The 19,645-nt window shown below is 45.8% G+C and overlaps 1 protein-coding gene across 1 annotated transcript in view; it reads left to right on the top strand.

Moving 5' to 3' along the window:
* Positions 1-19,645, top strand: part of GGT7 (gamma-glutamyltransferase 7) — an 82,073-nt gene that overhangs the window by 60,516 nt on the left and 1,912 nt on the right. Inside the window, exons 11-14 of the mRNA XM_040330397.1 lie at positions 10,792-10,944; positions 11,022-11,139; positions 13,318-13,455; positions 18,015-18,114. Of these exons, the coding sequence (XP_040186331.1) occupies positions 10,792-10,944; positions 11,022-11,139; positions 13,318-13,455; positions 18,015-18,114 (509 nt within the window). The remainder of the gene's footprint in view (positions 1-10,791; positions 10,945-11,021; positions 11,140-13,317; positions 13,456-18,014; positions 18,115-19,645) is intronic.

Here is a 19,645-nt window from a genome sequence, read left to right as displayed (position 1 = left end):
TGGACTGATCCTTAAGCCTCGTACACACGCACGGTTTTCTTGACAAGAAAGCTGCTGGGAGAGCTTTTTGCAGAGAAAACCGTGCGTGTGTGTGTATGCTTTCTCGGCGAGCAAACTGACGGGAATCCCGACGAGAAAAATAGAGAACCTGCTCTCTATTTTCTCTTCGGGATTCTCGGCAGAGTGTTTCCTGACGAGAAAACCGTGAGTGTGTATGCTTACCTGTCCCCAGGTAAACCAATGCATGCTCTAAAAGACTTTGACACATGCGCGGTAGCATACAAGGGTAGTGTAGGGTGTAGCAAGATGGTGGTGACGGCATTGAATGCATTCGTCCGAAAATCCAAATTAAGGTTGAATCTGTCATTGAAGGCTTATGGTGTCTGTCGAATGTTCTAAGAAAAAAAAAGAAAGATTCAACAAAATAAAAAAAAGATTCGACGGAGCAACGGAACTGTCTCTATGTCGAATCTTCATGTCTCTCTATGTCGAATATTTCTCTCTATGTCGAATCTTCTTCGTGTCTCTATAATGTCAAATCTTTTCTCTTCATGTAGAATAATATTGGACTAATAGAGTTAAGGTTAGGCACATTCGACTGCAACGAAAACGAAAATAAAGCATTTGTTTATGTCGGATCTTTCGGTTTTCGTTTTCTGTGCTTTCGTTATCGTTTGTTAAAACGATAACGAAAATACCTGAAATTCGGACGAAAATGCATTCGGACGAAAGCGAATGCACATGTCTACTGAAGTTACACTCTGCAGAGCTCAGTGAGGAGAGCTGATTGGAGGGAAGAGAAACACCCCCATCCACACAGCTCACAGGAACAGAGCTAAGGCTGGCAATCTGCTGGAGGCCCCTCCCCTGTCACCTTTTTTCTCATGGTGTCAGGAAAACTTGTTAGAAGTGATTCATGCTGATAGCAGAGGAACAAAGTGCACACTATAGAGGGATATGCTTTGTTCATATTTCCTGTCTGAGGTTTACAACCCCTTTAAGCTCATTCCTAATCAAGACTTTGAAACACCAACATTTTCCAATGACATGCTGGTTTCAAGCGAGGACCAAGCTGTGCTGTCTAATTGTTGTAGAGAATAGTGAGGTCATCAGCCTGGCTATGTTGTCTTTTGTGCATTGGAGCCTGTTATTTGACAGCAGCTCATGTCTATGTATTTCAAGCAAATGGACGAAAAAAACTCTGGACGGCCGCACTCCAAAATGACTAAAACAAAGTTGGTCTTTATTTTCAAATGCACATGCCTTCACCGCAAGCAACAGGTACAGTATAGGCCGACGCGTTTCACGCTGTACTTCAGCGCTTAGTCAAGGCCATGACTAAGCGCTGAAGTACAGCGTGAAACGCGTCGGCCTATACTGTACCTGTTGCTTGCGGTGAATGCATGTGCATTTGAAAATAAAGACCAACTTTGTTTTAGTCATTTTGGAGTGCGGCCGTCCAGAGTTTTTTTCGTCCATTTGCTACAATCAGCATCACCAGCACCCTGGTGGTTCAACAGCCCTTAATGATACATGAGGCTCACCTGGAGCGGTGAAAGATTTGTCTCTATGTATTTCAACTTTGTGCCTAGCTATTTACATGGGGGCAGATTCAGAAAGAGATATGACGGCGTATCTCCTGATACGCCGTCATATCTCTGAGTTCCGACGGTCGGATCTATGCGGCTGATTCATAGAATCAGGTTCCGCATAGATCTTCCTTAGATCCGACAGGTGTAAGTGACTTACACGTCGGATCTTAGGCTGCAATCTCACGCTGGCCGCTAGGTGGCGCTTCCGTTTGTATACGTGAGGAATATGCAAATGAGGAGTTACGCCGATTTAGAAACGAACGACCGACCGGCGAATTTTTTTTACGTCGTTTGCGTTTGGCTTTTTCCGGCGTATAGTTACCCCTGCAATATGCGGCGTATCCTATGTTAAGTATGGCCGTCGTTCCCGGGTCGAGTTTTGAATTTTTTATGTCGTTTGCGTAAGTCGTTCGCGAATACGGATGGACGTAATTTACGTTCACGTCGAAACCAATGACATCCTAGCGACGTCATTTGGAGCAATGCACGCTGGGAAATTTAGCGGACGGCGCATGTGCAGTTCGTTCGGCGCGGAGACGCGCCTAATTTAAATTTTACACGCTCCCTACCCGCAGAATTTGAATTCCGCCGGGGGATTTACGATACGCCGCTGCAACTTTACAGGCAAGTGCTTTCTGAAAAAAGCACTTGCCTCAAAAACTTGCGGCCGCGGATCGTAAATCAGATAGGTTACGCGGATCTAAAGATCCGCTAACCTATGTGAATCTAGCCCACGGAATTCAGCTTTTCAGACAGTTACCATACAGTATGTGTCAGTCATTTCTGCTGGTCCCTGCAGGGGGTTGACCACTAATGGTTGTTTTAGGGAGAAAAATAACTTTCACATTTACTTTTAATAGTAATAAAAAGTGATCAAGTAAATTTAGTGATATATAGTACAGTATCTAGTAGTAAAATACATACCATAGCAACAGCTACCTCTAGTGACAAGTCTCTATAACTGCATGAGCGTGTGTAATTATTAAAGCGACATTAAACATAAACGCAAACATCTATTATATTGCAGCTTACCAGTTCTTAGATGTGATGGCTGCATTAGATTTATTTTTTTAGACTTTCTTTCTTCTATTTTCATCTGGTGATCCAGACAGCAAGTCTGTTGTTTTTTACAAGCTCTCCAGCAGAATGTATCAGTTTACATGGATGAGACAAACCACTTAAAGTGGAGGTGCACTCGATTTTTTTTTTAAAAAGCCAGCAGCTACTAATAGTGCAGCTGCTGACTTTTAAAAAATGGACACTTACCTGTCCACATGTTCTGTGGGAGACCAGATATAGTAAATGCAGGGTGCTGGGTTTTTTAACACTTTAAATCAGTAATTTTTCTTTTGGCCCTGTATTTTATTTTTAACCACTTCCGGACCGCCGCATGTACATATACGTCGGCAGAATGGCACGTACAGGCACATTGGCGTACCTGTACGTCCCTGCCTAGACGTGGGTCGGGGGTCCGATCGGGACCCCCCCCCCCCTCCCCCGGTACATGTGGCGGTCCCCGTGGCTTCAGGAGCGATCAGGAGCTATTCGTTTCTAGCCGCCCCCTCGCGATCGCTCCCCGGAGCTGAAGAACGGGGAGAGCCGTATGTAAACACGGCTTCCCCGTGCTTCACTGTGGCGGCTGCATCGATCGAGTGATCCCTTTTATAGGGGGACACAATCGATGACGTCAGACCTACAGCCACACCCCCCTACAGTTGTAAACACACTTCAGGGAACACATAACCCCATCAGCGCCCCCTGTGGGTAACTCACAAAGTGCAACTGTCATTTTCACAATAAACAATGCAATTTAAATGCATTTTTTGCTGTGAAAATGACAATGGTCCCAAAAATGTGTCAAAATTGTCCGAAGTGTCCAACATAATGTCGCAGTCACGAAAAAGATCGCCGCCATTAGTAGTAAAAATAAATAAATAATAAAACTATCCCCTATTTTGTAAACACTATAAATTTTGCGCAAACCAATCGATAAACGCTTATTACCAAAAATAGGTAGAAGAATACGTATCGGCCTAAACTGAGATTTTTTTTTTTTTATATATATATATATGTTTTTGGGGGATATTTATTATAGCAAAAAGTAAAAAATATTGCATTTTTTCAAAATTGTCGCTCTATTTTTGTTTATAGCGCAAAAAATAAAAACCGCAGAGGTGATCAAATACCACCAAAAGAAAGCTCTATTTGTGGGGGAAAAAAGGACGCCAATTTTGTTTGGGAGCCACGTCGCACAACCGCGCAATTGTCTGTTAAAGCGACGCAGTGCCGAATTGTAAAAACCCCTTGGGTCATTTAGCAGCATATTGGTCCGGTCCTTAAGTGGTTAAACTTAAAACACCTGCTACCGTTCTCAGGCTCAGCTAGGCAAAAATGACATGTTCCTGCTGTCTCAGCTTCCTGAGATTCTATGTCACATATTCCAGGAGTAGGGAATCCTACTCCCTCAGATGGCAGAGATGTGAACATCACCAGAACCCAGCTGCCTGAACCCGAAAAAGATAGCTAGCCTCTGATCAATGAGGAGAAGCAAGATGGTGGCATGCGGGGCCACTGTTGGAAATCATGGGCCCTCCTGACAGCCCCCCAACCATGCCTACAACCCCAACGACACCCCCCCCCCTCCACACACACCTACACCCTGAAAATGAAAAAAGTCCCCCACTGCTCCCAGGATTCAGGTCTGGAGACATGCTTGTGGCAGTGGTCATCTTGGAGTAGGGTGACCAGACATCCCCGGTTTCTGGGGACAATTCCCGGATTGAGGACACTGTCCCCCAGGCCCGGACTGGGACAAAAAATAGGCCCAGGCATTCTAAGCTGAGAAGCCCTTTTTTTTTAAAAACCAAATTACCAATAATGGCAACCGGTTTCTTTATGGCCCCGTACACACGAGAGGATCTATCCACTGGAATTGATCTGCGGATCAGTTCCAGCGGATAGATCCGCTGGTGTGTACAACCCAGCGGATCTTTTTCCGCTGATTTTTTTTGGGCCGACCGATTTCCAGCAGATATAAATTTCTTAGCATGCTAAGAAATCTATCCGCTGGAATCGGCTTCAGCGGATCGATCCGGTGGTCTGTACAGACTCACCGGATCGATCCGTCCGATTCCCTCCCTCGCATGCGTCGTAATGATTCGACGCATGCGTGGGTATCCTTATATGACAGCGTCACGCACGTCGCCGCGTCATCATCGCGGCGACGGCGCGACACGTCATCGCGATGGGATTTCGGCGTGGATTTCGATCCGATGGTGAGTACACTCCATCGGATCCAAATCTGCGGATCAATCCTCTCGTCTGTACCCGGCATATGTATTTTAGTTATATTTAGCCTGTTTCAGTCAATGTAACTGACTGCGGATCTAATACAATCTAATACGATCTAATGCCCTATGTTAAAGACAGCCCTGGGAAGCGGGGGGTATATGTGTGTGTATATATATATATATATATATATATATATATACACCCAAAAGGTGTCCCGAAGTCAGACTGCATTGCTGGTTTGAAATTGTGCGGTAATGCAGTCCGACATCGAGGGGGGTCGATTTGACAGATATCAGTGCGGGTTCATGCACAGATGTCTATTCAAATCGTCCCCGAAGTCGGCAAAAGTAGTACAGGAACTACGCAAAGTCGGCGTCACACTGATTCAGACAGTACTATTGCCGCCAATACCCTCCAATTTGGCATGCGATTTGACATGTCAAATCGGCCCAATGTGAACGTGGGCTCAATTCAGGACACCTTTTGGGCACAATAACTGTTCACACAATGTCTAACTGATGCCATCACTTTGACTTCTTTCACACTGAGGTGCTAAAAATAGTGCCTGAAAGGTGCCTCTCAAACCTCCCCAGCATGCTTTCACACTGTGGCGATCCACTTGCAGGACGGGAAAAAAGTCCTGCTACCATCATCTTTGGGATGGTTTGGATACACTACTCCCAAAACGCCCTGCCCATTTAAATGAATAGGCAGCTCTTACGAAGCGCCTGCAAAGCGATTCGGCAGCGCCGCTTTTCAGGTGCTTTTAACCCCTTCTTTGGGGTTAAAAGCGCCCCGCTACCGTCCGCAAAGTGGCGCTGCAGTGCCGGTAAAGCGGCACTTTAACGCTACCACGGGACGGTCTAGGTGTGAAAGGGGTCCTTCAAACTTTGTTCAGCATCACTCAAATCGCTACACAGCATCCGTAAAAATAGCGCCTGTAAACTGCCTCTTCTGTGTTTTCACACTGGAGTGGTGCACTTGCAGGATGGGAAAAAAAGTCCTGCAAGCAGCATCCTTGGGGAGGTACGTGAGCGGTGTATACACTGCTCCTCTACCACCCCTGCCCATTAAAATTAATGGGTACCGCTTTCAAAGCACCATAAAAGCACTTTGAAAGCAGCGTTAAAAAGCAGACTCTTTTAACCCCTTCTGGGGGGTTAAAAGTACCTGCTAGTGGCGCCAAAGGGCTGCTATAAGGCTACTTTCACACTGAGGCATTTTGCAGGCGCTATAGTGCTACAAATTGCACCTGCAAAGCGCCCTGAAAGAGCCACTCCTTTCACTCCAATGTGAAAGCCCGAGTGCTTTCACACTGGAGCGGTGCGTTGGCAGGACAGTAACAAAAAGTCTTGCAAGCCGCATCTTTGAGGCACTGTAGGAGCGGCCCTGCCCATTGAAATCAATGGGCAGCGCCGCCAAAGTGCCTGCAAAGCACCTCAGGAGTGGCACTTTGCGGGTGCTTTTAACCCTTTATTCGGCCGCTGGTGGGGGTTAAAAGCACCCCGCTAGCGACCAAAAAGCGCAGCAAAAATGACAGTAAAGTGCCGCTAAAAAAAGCGGCGTTTTACAGCCGGCACCTCAGTGTGAAAGTAGCCTAACAGCGGTAAAGCGCCGCTTAAACTAGCAGCACTATACTGTTAGCGCTCACACTGCCCCAGTGTGAAAGGGGTCACTAAGACTCAGCATGCTTTTATTATGAATATTTTAACATTGACAGGCATGATAAAAAAAAAACATTGGTAGCCAAGATACAGAAAAAAGAAAATTGACAGGCAAGATACAAAAAAATATATATATATTGACAGGCAAAATACACAAAAAATACTTTGGAAGCCAAGATACAGAAAAAAAAATGACAGGCAAGATGCAAAAAAAAAAAAAATACATTGGCAGCCAAGATACAAAAAAATTAAATAAAAACACATTGGCAGGCAAGAAAAAAAAACACTTGTAGGCTGGCATAGTGTCACTTACCTTTCCAGCAGTCCAGCACCTTTTACGACATCAGGCAGAGGAGGCCTCCTCCAACTCCTCCCCCTTCACGGTCACATGACCTGTCCTCTTCATTTCCTCCTTCTGAGCTAAACAGATCCAGAAGGCTGGCTGGACGGCCACGGAGGTGGCCGTGGAGCCAGCCGTAGTGAGCAGCGTCGGCAAAAGGAGCAGCCCAGCTCGCTGCCTTCAGAGTAGGGAGTGGGACCCTGGCTGGCAGATAGAAATGCGGCTGTCGGCCGCGGAATCGGCCACGGGGCCTGCCGCAGATCCGAACGCAGAGTTTCCCGCAAATCCGACTGCAGAGTTTGCCGCAGCTGAGAGTGCACTGGGGGGGGGGGGAGATGTGACATGCCGCGGCCCACCGGGCATATGCCCGGTATGCCCTATGGCCAGTCCGGGCCTGCTGTCCCCGGACCAAGTCTGTCCCCGGATTGGATTTGAACAGGGGCTGGGGCAATTTCAAAGACAGTCAGTGCAGAATTAAAAAAAAATATCTGAATTACACACCCCGCTTTTCCTACTAGCTTAGGGGGGGTGTATTTTTTCCCATTATCTGTGCCCCTTTCTGACGATCATGTGCTGGTCGGAGCGGAGGGAATATTTCTTCAGTTTCGGGTGCATGCCCATTCAGCTTCGCTCGCATGTTCTTCTGCCTTGGCTCAAGTGCCGGCCAGCCGCCTGCCTATCTCCTTGCCTTCCCCGATGGAGTGATCTTCCTCCACTCCACACCCAGTAGTTGCCAGGCCCGAAGAGTAAGACTTGACAGTCTGTGAGGCGGCGCCGATGGGCAGAGAGTCGCTGATTGCTGCCATTGATAGTAAAAAAAAAAAAAATATGTCCCTGGATTTCATTTGAAAAATCTGGTCACCTTATCTTGGAGGTGTGTTTGCGGTCGTTATCATGTTGGAATACTGCCTTGCGGCCCAGTCTCTGAAGGGAGGGGATCATGCTCTGCTTCAGTATGTCGCAGTACATGTTGGTATTCATTTTTCCCTCAATGAACTGTAGCTCCCCGGTGCTGGCAGCACTCATGCAGCCCCAGACCATGACACTCCCACCACCATGCTGGACTGTAGGCAAGACACACTTGTCTTTGTTCTCCTCACCTGGTTGCCGCCACACACGCCTGACACCATCTGAACCAAATAAGTTTATCTTGGTCTCGTCAGACCTCAGGACATGGTTCCAGTAATCCATGTCCTTAGTCTGCTTGACTTCAGCAAACTGTTTGTGGACTTTCTTGTGCATCATTTTTTCAAGAGATTTCCTTCTGGAACTGCCATGCAAACCAATTTGATGCAGTGTGCAGCGTATGGTCTGAGCACTGACAGGCTCCCCCCCCCCCCCCCCACACCCCTTCAACCTCTGCAGCAATACTGGCAGCACTCATACATCTATTTCCCAAAGACCACCTCTGAAAATGAGGCTGAGCACATGCACTCAACCTATTTGGTCGACCATGGCGAGGCCTGTTCTGAGTGGTACCTGTCATGTTAAACTGCTGTATGGTCTTGGCCATCGTGCTGCAGCTCAGTTTCAGGGTCTTGGCAATCTTCTTATAGCCTAGGCCATCATTATGCAGAGCAACAATAATTTTTTTCAGATCCTCAGAGAGTTCTTTGCCATGAGGTGCCATATTGAACTTTCAGTGACCAGTATGAGAGAGTGAGAGGGATAACACCAAATTTAACACACCTGCTCCCCATTCACACCTGAGACCTTGTAACACTAACGAGTCACATGACACTGGGGAGGGAAAATGGGCAATTGGGCCCAATTTGTAAATTTTCACTTAGGGGTGTACTCACTTTTGTTGCCAGCGGTTTAGACATTAATGGCTGTGTGTTGAGTTATTTTGAGGGGGCAGCAAATGTACACTGTTATACAAGCTGTACACTCACTACTTTACATTGTAGCAAAGTGTCATTTCTTCAGTGTTGTCACATGAAAAGATATAATAAAATATTAACATAAATGTGAGGGGTGTATCTATCCCTGATAGGTAAAGTTCCTGTTTTTTTTAATCAACCTTGAATTCTGACACAGTTTTTTTCTTTACAGTCCTGTCTTTTTATATGCTATGATTTGGAACTTTTTTTTTTGCTTAACTACTTCCCGCCCGGTCAATAGTCAATTGACGTCCAGGAAGTGGTTCTGTAATCCTGACTGGACGTCTATTGATGTCTATCAGCGCAGCTCCCCCTCGGATGCCAACACTGGACCACCAGGGAGTGCCCCCCAGGGCTCAATAGAGCAAAAATAGGCAAAAAAAACACATGGGCACTGACTGGCAACATGGGCACTGACTGAATTGATGCCCAGCAATGCCATCAGTGCCACCCCTCAGTGTCCATCAGTGCCACCCAGTGTCCATCAGTGCCACCTCTTAGTGCCCATATATGCCCAGTGCCCACCTATAAGTACCCATAAGTGCCACCCATAAGTACCCATCAGTGCCACCCATAAGTGCCACCCATGAGTGCCCATCAGTGCCGCCAAAGAGTGCCCAGTGCCGCCTATGAGTGCCCATCAGTGCCGCCTATGAGTGCCCATCAGTGCCGCCTATGAATGCCCATCAGTGCAGCATATCAGCGCCGCCTATCAGTGCCCATCAGTGCTGCCTATCGGTGCCCATCAGTGCCACTTCATCGGTGCCCATCAGTGCCACCTCATCTGTGCCCATCAGTGCCACCTCATCGGTGCCCATCAGTGACGCCATATCAGTGCCCATAATTGAAGAAAAAAACTTACCTATTTACAAAAAAAAATTACAGAAAAAAAAATATTTTTTTTTTCAAAAATGTAGGTATTTTTTTAGTTGTTGCGCAAAAAATAAAAATTGCAGAGGTGATCAAATACCACCAAAATAAATCTCTATTTGTGGGAACAAAATGATAAAAATTTCATTTGGGTACAGTGTAGCATGACCGCGCAATTGTCATTCAAATTGCGACAGTGCTGAAAGCTGAAAATTGGCCTAGGCAGGAAGGTGCGTAAGTGCCTGGTATGGAAGTGGTTAAATTAAAATACATTATTTTCTTAGTGGAAATGCACGACCCACAATTCCAAACCACTATTTCAGCTGGCCTTCAAGAGTGTTCATTCTGATTTATGCAAATTACGATTCTTGACCGGTTCTCTCTAAGCCCCCGTTCACACCGGTGCGGCTTTGAAATTGGGCTACTTCAGCGTGATTTCAAAGCCACACATCAGTGCAATTTTTACTGCCAATTTCATTGCAGCTTGCGATTTCATACAACAGGAGTCTTTGCAAGTCACAATGAAATCGGCAAAAAGTAGTACAGGAACCTTTTTCAAAGTCGAGGCACCTCATTTTACCACAAAAAACTGTGCCCATGCCTCACTGTGCCCATGCCTCACTGTGTCCATGACTAGACTTATGTTTAACATGGGAGTCTATGGAAGGGGTGCCCGGCTTTGAATAATCGGTGCTCCCCGGGCGTAGGTCCCCCAGACAGAAAACATTGTACACTTGTAGAGGAGAACTGGGGCTACACGTGTGACAAGTTTCTGCCGGTCAGTACCGGGTCCCCAAAGTTACCAAATGACCGTTTAACATGGGAGTCTATGGAAGGGGTGCCTGATTTTGAAAAATCGATGCTCCCCGGCCATAGGTCCCCCGGACAACAAACTTTGCACACTTGTAGAGGAAGCGTTGGGCTATATGTGTGCCATTGGGGTCCAGGGGAGCTACGGCCGGCCGGTACCGGGTCCCCAAAGTCCGAGAGATCAGGCGCAAAAAGGTGACTCGAGTATAAGCCGAGGGGGGCATTTTCAGCACAAAAAAATGTGCTGAAAAACCTGGCTTATACTCAAGTATATACGGTAATTTTTGGCACACTTATATAGACTTTTTTCTTTTGATCTTACAAAAATTCTCTTCTGTCAGTAAGGCGGAATCCAGCTTCTTCCGGAAAAAGATCAATGAATCTCATGCTGCCAACCCTAAGGATTATGTGCCCTTCCACACCCTGCACGTCGGCCCGTCTGCTAGCCAGGCTTTAGTGATTGGTCCTGATGACTTTATTGTGGCTGTGGTCAGGTGAGTGATCGTGACACTGGCTGTCCCAGAGAACACAACTCTTTTCTTATTTCCTCTCATATCTTTTCTCCCCGTAGCTCAATAAACCGTCCATTTGGCAGTATGATAATGACCGAATCAGGGATCCTTCTCAACAGTCAGATCCTGGACTTTTCTTGGAGCAATAAGAGCAACAATAGCTCTTCCCCAAATCCTGTAAGTTATATTTTATGCAACACAACTACAACATTGGGTATATTTGATAATGTTTGGTAGTTACTTTTAAAGTGTAACTAAAGCCAAAACATTTTCAACTTTTGGACAGAGTAAAAGGGGTTGTAAAGGTTTGTTTGTTTTTTTCTAAATAGGTTCCTTTAACCACTTAAGGACCGGACCAATATGCTGCTAAATGACCCAAGGGGTATTTACAATTCGGCAATGCGTCGCTTTAACAGACAATTGCGCGGTCGTGCGATGTGGCTCCCAAACAAAATTGGCGTCCTTTTTTTCCCACAAATAGAGCTTTCTTTTGGTGGTATTTGATCACCTCTGCGGTTTTTATTTTTTGCGCTATAAACAAAAATAGAGCGCCAATTTTGAAAAAAATGCAATATTTTTTACTTTTTGCTATAATAAATATCCCCCAAAAATATATAAAAAAACATTTTTTTTCCTCAGTTTAGGCCGATACGTATTCTTCTACCTATTTTTGGTAAAAAAAATCGCAATAAGCGTTTATCGGTTGGTTTGCGCAAAATTGATAGCGTTTACAAAATAGGGGATAGTTTTATTGCATTTTTATATTTTTTCTTTTTTTTACTACTAATGGCGGCGATCAGCGATTTTTTTTCGTGACTGCGACATTATGGCGGACACTTCGGACAATTTTGACACATTTTTGGGACCATTGTCATTTTCACAGCAAAAAATGCATTTAAATTGCATTGTTTATTGTGAAAATGACAGTTGCAGTTTGGGAGTTAACCACAGGGGGCGCTGAAGGAGTTTCGTTTCACCTAGTGTGTGTTTACAACTGTAGGGGGGTGTGGCTGTAGGTCTGACCTCATCGATCGTGTCTCCCTATAAAAGGGATCACACGATCGATGCAGCCGACACAGTGAAGAACAGGGAAGCCGTGTTTACACACGGCTCTCCCCGTTCTTCAGCTCCGGGGACCGATCGCTGCACTCCAGCGGCGATCGGGTCCGCGGGACCCGCGGTCCCGGTCCCCGGAGCTTCGGACCGGGTCGCGGGAGCGCGCCGCGACCCACGGCTGGGTACTAGTACAGGACGTACCTGTACGTACATGTGCCCAGCCGTGCCATTCTGCCGACGTATATGTGCAGGAGGCAGTCCTTAAGTGGTTAAGCTAGTGCATTGTTGGTTCACTTACCTTTTCCTTTAAGATTTCCCTTCTAAATGTTTTTTTCTTTGTTGAATTTCTCACTTCCTGTTCCTCCTCAGTAAGCTTGCCCCCATCATCCGAGCCGTTCTGGCTGGGGGTTAGTCAACGTGCTCGCCCCCTCACTTGGGACTACATTCCTGCGGGGAGACGCTGTGCATCTCTCCGCAGGGATGTAGTCCCAAGGGAGGGGGCGAGCACGCTGACTAACCCCCAGCCAGAACGGCTCGGATGATGGGGGCAAGCTAGATTACTGATGAGGAACAAGAAGTGAGAAATTCGGACAAAGAAAAAAACATTTAGAAGGGAGATCTCGAAGGAAAAGTTAGGTGAACCAACAATGCACTAGCTTAAAGGAACCTATTTAGAAAATAAAAAAACAAACCTTTACAATCCCTCAAAGCCTCGTACACACTATCGGATTTTCCGACAACAATTGTGTGATGACAGGTTTTTGTCGGATAATAGGCTTGTGAAATTAGTTTCGTAGCGAATCGAAATTCATACGAATTTAGCAACTTTCGGAGGTTCGGAAGCATTCAAATTTCTGAACAAAGCAATGACGAATAAAACCGAATCCGAAATAAATTATATCGCAAAAAGCAAATTCCCGGATGCCTTCGGCATAATTCGTTGTTGCGTTAATGCAGCCTAATTCAACAGCAAGTCAACTTGTGATCCCAACCACACATCCAACTCGGAAAACCTTGGAAGGCTCGGGAACAGAGTTTTTCCCAGTTTTCTTTTTCGAACTGATCTGTTTGGCTCCGGCGCCCCCGCACCTCTGGCCAAATGCGGTACTGCACACCGCTGTGGCTTGAATCCTGCTCGTTTTGCGAGACAACACTCGCAAAAAAAAAAATGCTTGTATTGCGAAGCGCTCGTTATCCACGTTAAACGCAATCCGAGGTTTCACTGTACTTTATTTTGCTGAGGTGCTACATTTGTAAGACTTGCAAGTCTGGTTAATATTTTACTTGTTTTATCTGCAGCAGAACATTGTTGAACCTGGGAAAAGGCCCCTCTCTTTCCTGCTTCCCACTGTGGTGAGGCCTGCACATGGTCTTTGTGGTACCTACCTTTCTCTCGGAGGATCAAATGGAGAACGGGCACTCTCTGGCATTACTCAGGTTTGGCAGAATGATTGTTTTTTTCCTAAGACCCATAGCCTTTTTAACATATATCACTGTTTCCTATTGGCATTGTTCTAAAGAACAAATCAAGATAAACCCAACATCGTGCCTGCTTGACAAATGACTCAGTCAACTGGTTTGTAAAGCAACTGAAAATGGTTCTGCTTTTAGTTGACTAAAATACGACTAAAACTAAAACAATTCAGATGACTAAAACTAAAATGGTATTATAGTCAAAAGACTATGACTAAAACTAAATCGAAATTTGATGACGAAATTAACATTGCTCTGCTGGCCTTTTCTAAATAAGCAACACAATTCCACCTCCATCCTATAATAATAGCACATTAAAGTTTAAACATGTATTGCACTTTACATAAGGATGAATAGGGTGTAATTACTAAACTGCTAAAAAACAAAAAAATAAGAAAAACACTTTTTTTTTTCTTTAATATTTAATGTTGGTAACATATTCAGGTAATATGTGCGATGGCATTACAGGCAAAAGAGTTAAAACATTTTTTTTAAACTATTTTAACCACTTCCGGACCGCCCACCGCACATATACTGCGATAGGGCGGCCCGGCTGCACGAACCGATGTACCTGTACGTCTCTCCAAGCATTAGATACAGGGGGCGCATGCCCGCCGCCGGAGACCACCCGCAATCGCGCTAAAAGAGAAGCAGAAGCGCTGTAAACAAGGCGGATCCCTGTTCTGACAGGGCAGGAGAGAGAGAGAGAGATCAGCTGTTCCTAGTGATCAAGAACAGCGATCTCTCTCTACTCCCAGTCAGTCCGTCCCCCTGACAGTTAGAAAACATCTCCCTAGGGAACACTTAACCCCTTGATCACCCCCTAGTGTTAACCCCTTCCCTGCCAGTGCTATTTACACAGTGATCAATGCATTTTTATAGCACTGATCACTGTATTGGTGTCACTGGTCACCAAAATGTGTTCCTTAGGGTGAGATTTGTCTGCTGCAATGTCACAGTCCTGCTAAAAATCACTGATCCCTGCCATTACTAGTAAAAACCATTTAAAAACATGTCCCTAAATCTTTCCCCTATTTTGTAAACGCTATAACTTATGTGAAAACCAATCAATATAGGGTTATTGCGATTTATTTTATTTATATATATATATATATATATATATATATATATATATATATATATATATATATATGTATTATAGAAGAAAGTAAAAAACATTGTGTTTTTTTTTTTTTTTTCAAAACTTTCACTGCAAAAAATGAAAACCGCAGAGGTGATCAAATACCACCGAGAAAGCTCTATTTGTGGGGAAAAAAAGGACATAATTTGTTTTGGGTACAACGTCGCACAACCGCGCAATTGTCAGGTAACGCGGACACATCAGACACTTTTGGCACATTTTTGGGACCATTGTCATTCATACAGCGATCAGTGCTATAAAAATGCACTGATTACTCTAAAAATATCACTGGCAGGGAAGGGTTTAACACTAGGGGGTGATCAAGGGGTTAATTGTGTCCCGTAGTGTGTTTCTAACTGTAGGGGGAGGGACCTAGAGGAAATGACAGATCGTGATTCCTAGCTATTAGGAACTCCCGATCTGTCTTTCCTCACGGAAGAGGGATGTGTGTGTGTTTACATACACACGTCCCTGTTCTACCTCTCATGCCCGCGATCGCTCGCGGTCGACAGTCATCGTGACCGCCGGTCACGAGCATCGACTCCCTCGCAATGCAGCGGGCAAGAGCGCGCCTGCTATCCCGCTTAAAGGGATCAACATACAGCTACGATGGTTCGCAGGATCGTGCCGACCTGATGCCTTATAACGACGGCAGCTGGTCGGCAAGTGGTTAAAGGCCAAAGTCGACTAAACGATTCAAAATGTGTGTTCTGTGTACCCAGACAGACATTGAATCACTATTTTCAGGGCATTTTGCTGCATGTTTTTCTCCTTGTTCTGTGGTAGCTATTATGCCTTGTACGCACGGTCAGACTTTTGACCGTGCAAAAGTCCGCCGTGACCCCTGTCCAACAGACAAAAAGAGAACAGGTTCTCTATCTAAGGTCCGTCGGATTTTCGACAAAAAAAGTCAGATGGAGGCTACACACGGCCGGACTTTCAGAGACTTTTTGTCTCGGAAAGTCCGGCCGTGTGTACGAGGCATTACAGAGACAATTGAAGGCCTCACGATGTCCCTGTAGATTTTCTATAATGTAGAATGAAAGAAATAATCCAATAGTTAACCTGCAGTACAGAAATGCCCTTGTTTGATGGGACAGAGGCAAAAAATACTTGATGGAAATCTCACTTAATGGATTCTCTGAAAGATACAAGAAATCAGTGGATAATTCAGCTGATGCTCACCCAGACATTTGTGAGCTATTATGAAGCTTTAGAAGGTTTCTGATGGCCATAATTATGAGAGAGTTTTATCACAAAAAGGCTTCTAATGTAGGGTGACCAGCAGGGCCGGCCTTAGGTGTTCAGGCGCCCTGTGTGAGCTAATCCTGTGACCCCCCCCCCCCCATCTTCACCCCTCTCCCCCTGGTCACCTAAACATACTCAAAGAGGAAAAAAATATTTGTAACAAATAATAATTGTATTTTACTTCTTTTTCTTTTTTTTTCTTTCTTATGTTAAGTCACTTATGTCCTCCTCCCCCTTCTGTGTGTAGGCTGGCTATAAAAATCTGAAAAAGTAGATGCATGCAGGGCCAGGGGCTCAGTGTGACTTCCCTTTCGGTGGACGGTGCGGCTTTGCATTTAAAAATGGTGCCGCCTGGCACTTAGACACCTCTGCACATGCGCCGTCTGCCCAAGAATAGCAGAACGTTTTCGGGCTTTCCCGAGCAGCAGCGGCGCATGCGCAGTGTGCCTGTCGGGGCCGGCAGCAGCCATTTTTTTTTCAGGTGCCCCAGCCGATGCGTTGCTCTTTACCCAGTCCCAGGGCAGGGGGACCTAGCAGCGCCTTCTGCTGTGACTCGTAGGAGTTCGACTCCTGTGATGATCATGTGAGTAACTGACTGCGACTCACATTCTGCGAGCTGTGATGGCCGTACTGCGCCCCTGTTGCCCATGGCGCCCCGTGCGAATGCACAGCTCGCACACCCCAAAGGCCGGCCCTGGTGACCAGACATCCCCAGTTTCCAGGGACAGTCCTCGGATTGAGGACACTGTCCCCGGACCAAGTCTGTCCCCGGATTTGTCCCCGGATTGGATTTGAACAGGGGCTGGGGCAATTTCAAAGATAGTCAGTGCAGAATAAAAAAAAAAATCTGAATTACACACATCGGGCGTTTATTTTTTCCCATTATCTGTGCCCCTTTCTGATGATCATGGGCTGGTCAGAGCGGAGGGAATATTTCTTCAGTTTGGGGCGCATGCCCATTCAGCTCCACTCGCATGTTCTTCTGCCTTGGCTCAAGTCCCGGCCAGCCGCCTGCCTGCTTATCTCATTGCCTTCCCTGGTGGAGTGATCTTCCTCCGCTCCCCACCTAGTAGTAGCCGGGACCCGGAGAGTTAAGCCCTGTACACACGATCGGTTTGTCTGATGAAAACGGACCGATGGACCGTTTTCATCGGACAAACCGATCGTGTGTGGGCCCCATCGGTTTGTTTTCCATCAGTGAAAAAAAATAGAACATGTTTTAAAATTCTCCTATGGATAAAAAACAGATAGAAAAAAACGATCATCTGTGTGAAAGTCCATCGGTCAAAAATCCACACATGCTTAGAATCAAGTCGACGCATGTTCGGAAGCATTGAACTTTATTTTTCTCAGCACGTCGTTGTGTTTGACGTCACCGCGTTGGACACGGTGGGATTTTTGACCGATGGTGTGTAGGCAAGACTGATGAAAGTCAGCTTCATCGGATATCCGACAAAAAAATCCATCGGATTAGATTCCATCAGATATCCGATCGTGTGTACAGGGCATAAGACTTGACAGGTTGTGAGGCGGCGGTGGCAATGGGCAGAGAGTCGCTGATTGCCGCCATTACTAGTAAAAAAAAAATATGTCCCCGAATTTAATTTAAAGTGGAGGTTCACCCTATAAAAAAAATTTAACACTGCATCCAGCACCGTGCTGCATATAAAATGTCACCGCCGAATAGAGCCGCCGAATAGAGGCTCGGCGCCGAATAGAGCCGAGCCGACCCGAGCTTCCTTCAGGAAGTCGTGACGCGCTGTGTGTGCCGTCGTTTAGCATGCCAATTGATTGGCATGTCAATAGGAACGCCCACTCCCGCCGGATTCCCTACCCGGAAGCCGCGGTGAATTCCACGGCTAAACGATATCTATGGGGAAAAAAAAATAAAGGTCAGTGACATTTTATATGCAGCACGGTGCTGGATGCATTGTTAAAAAAAATGTATAGGGTGAACCTCCACTTTAAAAAAATTTGGTCACCTTATTCTAATGCAAAGGAACATGTGTGGAAGATTGCGGGTCAACCAAGCAACCAAACTAAGAAGTAAATTAGCTCCAGTCCTAATAAGTCTTTATTTACTTATTGAATGTCTTAGTTAAATTACTATCCAGCTTAATTTTTTTACTTACAGGTCCTTCTAAATGTTTTATCATTTAACAAGAATTTGAGCGAAAGCATAACTCAAGGACGGCTGCATCCAGACCTCGAGACTAACCTTCTGCAAATTGATAGTGAGTTGTCCATAGTACTGTGTATATTCTACTGTGTTTATATGACCTTAGAAATAAGAGGGCTGTGGACTGTGCAGGCATGATCTAACTGCCAGCTGAAAAGTATGTCCGTGACGTACAGTATGCAGTTCCGATGCTCTGCCAAATAAGTTCCGCCCGGCGGATAAGGACCCCCTTGTACTGTGCAGGCGCGGCGCCTAGTTTCCGAAAATAGCCGAATATTACACGGCGCATGATCAATCACTATGGCATATGTCTGCACGCTCCCGATGCTAGTGCTACTCCGCAAGGAGCAGGGGTGATTTTAACAATAAAGTACATGTCTTAGCGGGCGTGTTGATGGGCGGATTTGCACAAGTCAGATGGGCGGGTTTTACGGCCATCAACTTGCCCCGCTAAGACATATACTTTATAACAATCACCCCCGCCCCTTGCAGAGTAGCACTAGCATCGGGAGCATGCGGCATATGTGTGATAGTCATTGTGCAGTGTAGAGCTGACTCTCAGCTCTCTACATGTTCGGCTATTTTCGGAGGCTCGTAGGCTTGGTTGAGGTTTGTACTGCGCAATCGCCATGCTTGCGCAGTACAGGGGGGGTCCAAATCCGCCGGGGGAACATCTTCGGCAGGACACTGGGACAAGGTCACCTGGAGCCTAGGGTGAACATGACAAACTGTGCCCCTCTTAAGCCCTGTACACACGATCGGTTTGTCTGATAAAAACCGACGGACTCTTTTCTTCGGACGAACCGATCGTGTGTGGGCCCCATCGTTTTTTTTTTCCATTGGTGAAAAAAATAGAACCTGTTTTAAATTTTTCCTATGGTTAAAAAACCGATAGAAAAAAACAATCGTCTGTGGGGAAGTCCATCGGTCAAAAATCCACGCATGCTCAGAATCAAGTCGACGCATGCTTGGAAGCATCGAACTTCATTTTTCTCAGCACGTCGTAGTGTTTTACCTCACCGCGTTTGACACGATCGAACCGATGGTGTGTAGGCAAGATTGATGAAAGTCAGCTTCATCGGATAGCCGATGAAAAAATCCATCGGATTAGATTCCATCAGATATTCGATCGTGTGTACAGGGCTTAAGATGTATAAACATTATGGGGGGGATTTACTAAAACTGTAGCACTCAGAATCTGGCGCACCTGTGCATAGTAACCAATCATCTTCTAACTTCAGCTTGTTCAATTAAGCTTTGGCAATAAGCCCCCGTTCACATCGGGCCAATTTGACATGTGATTTGACTATTGCCGTCAACGGCACCGCCGGAATCTAGGGGTTTAGGCCTTCTACACACGATAGGATAACCAGAGGACAACGGTCTGAAGGACTGTTTTCATCGGTCAAAACCGATCGTGTGTGGGCCCCATAGGTTAGTTAACCTTCGGTTAAAAAAAAAGGGACTTGCTTTAAAATTTAACCGATGGACGCCTAACCGATAGGTCAAAACCGATCGTTAGTATGCAAAAGCATCGGTTAAAAACCTGCGCATGCTCAGAGTCAAGTCGACGCATGCTTGGAAGC

Source organism: Rana temporaria, chromosome 12, assembly GCF_905171775.1.
Source record: "Rana temporaria chromosome 12, aRanTem1.1, whole genome shotgun sequence".
NCBI lineage: Eukaryota > Metazoa > Chordata > Amphibia > Anura > Ranidae > Rana > Rana temporaria.
This window is presented reverse-complemented; position numbering and strand designations above follow the sequence as displayed.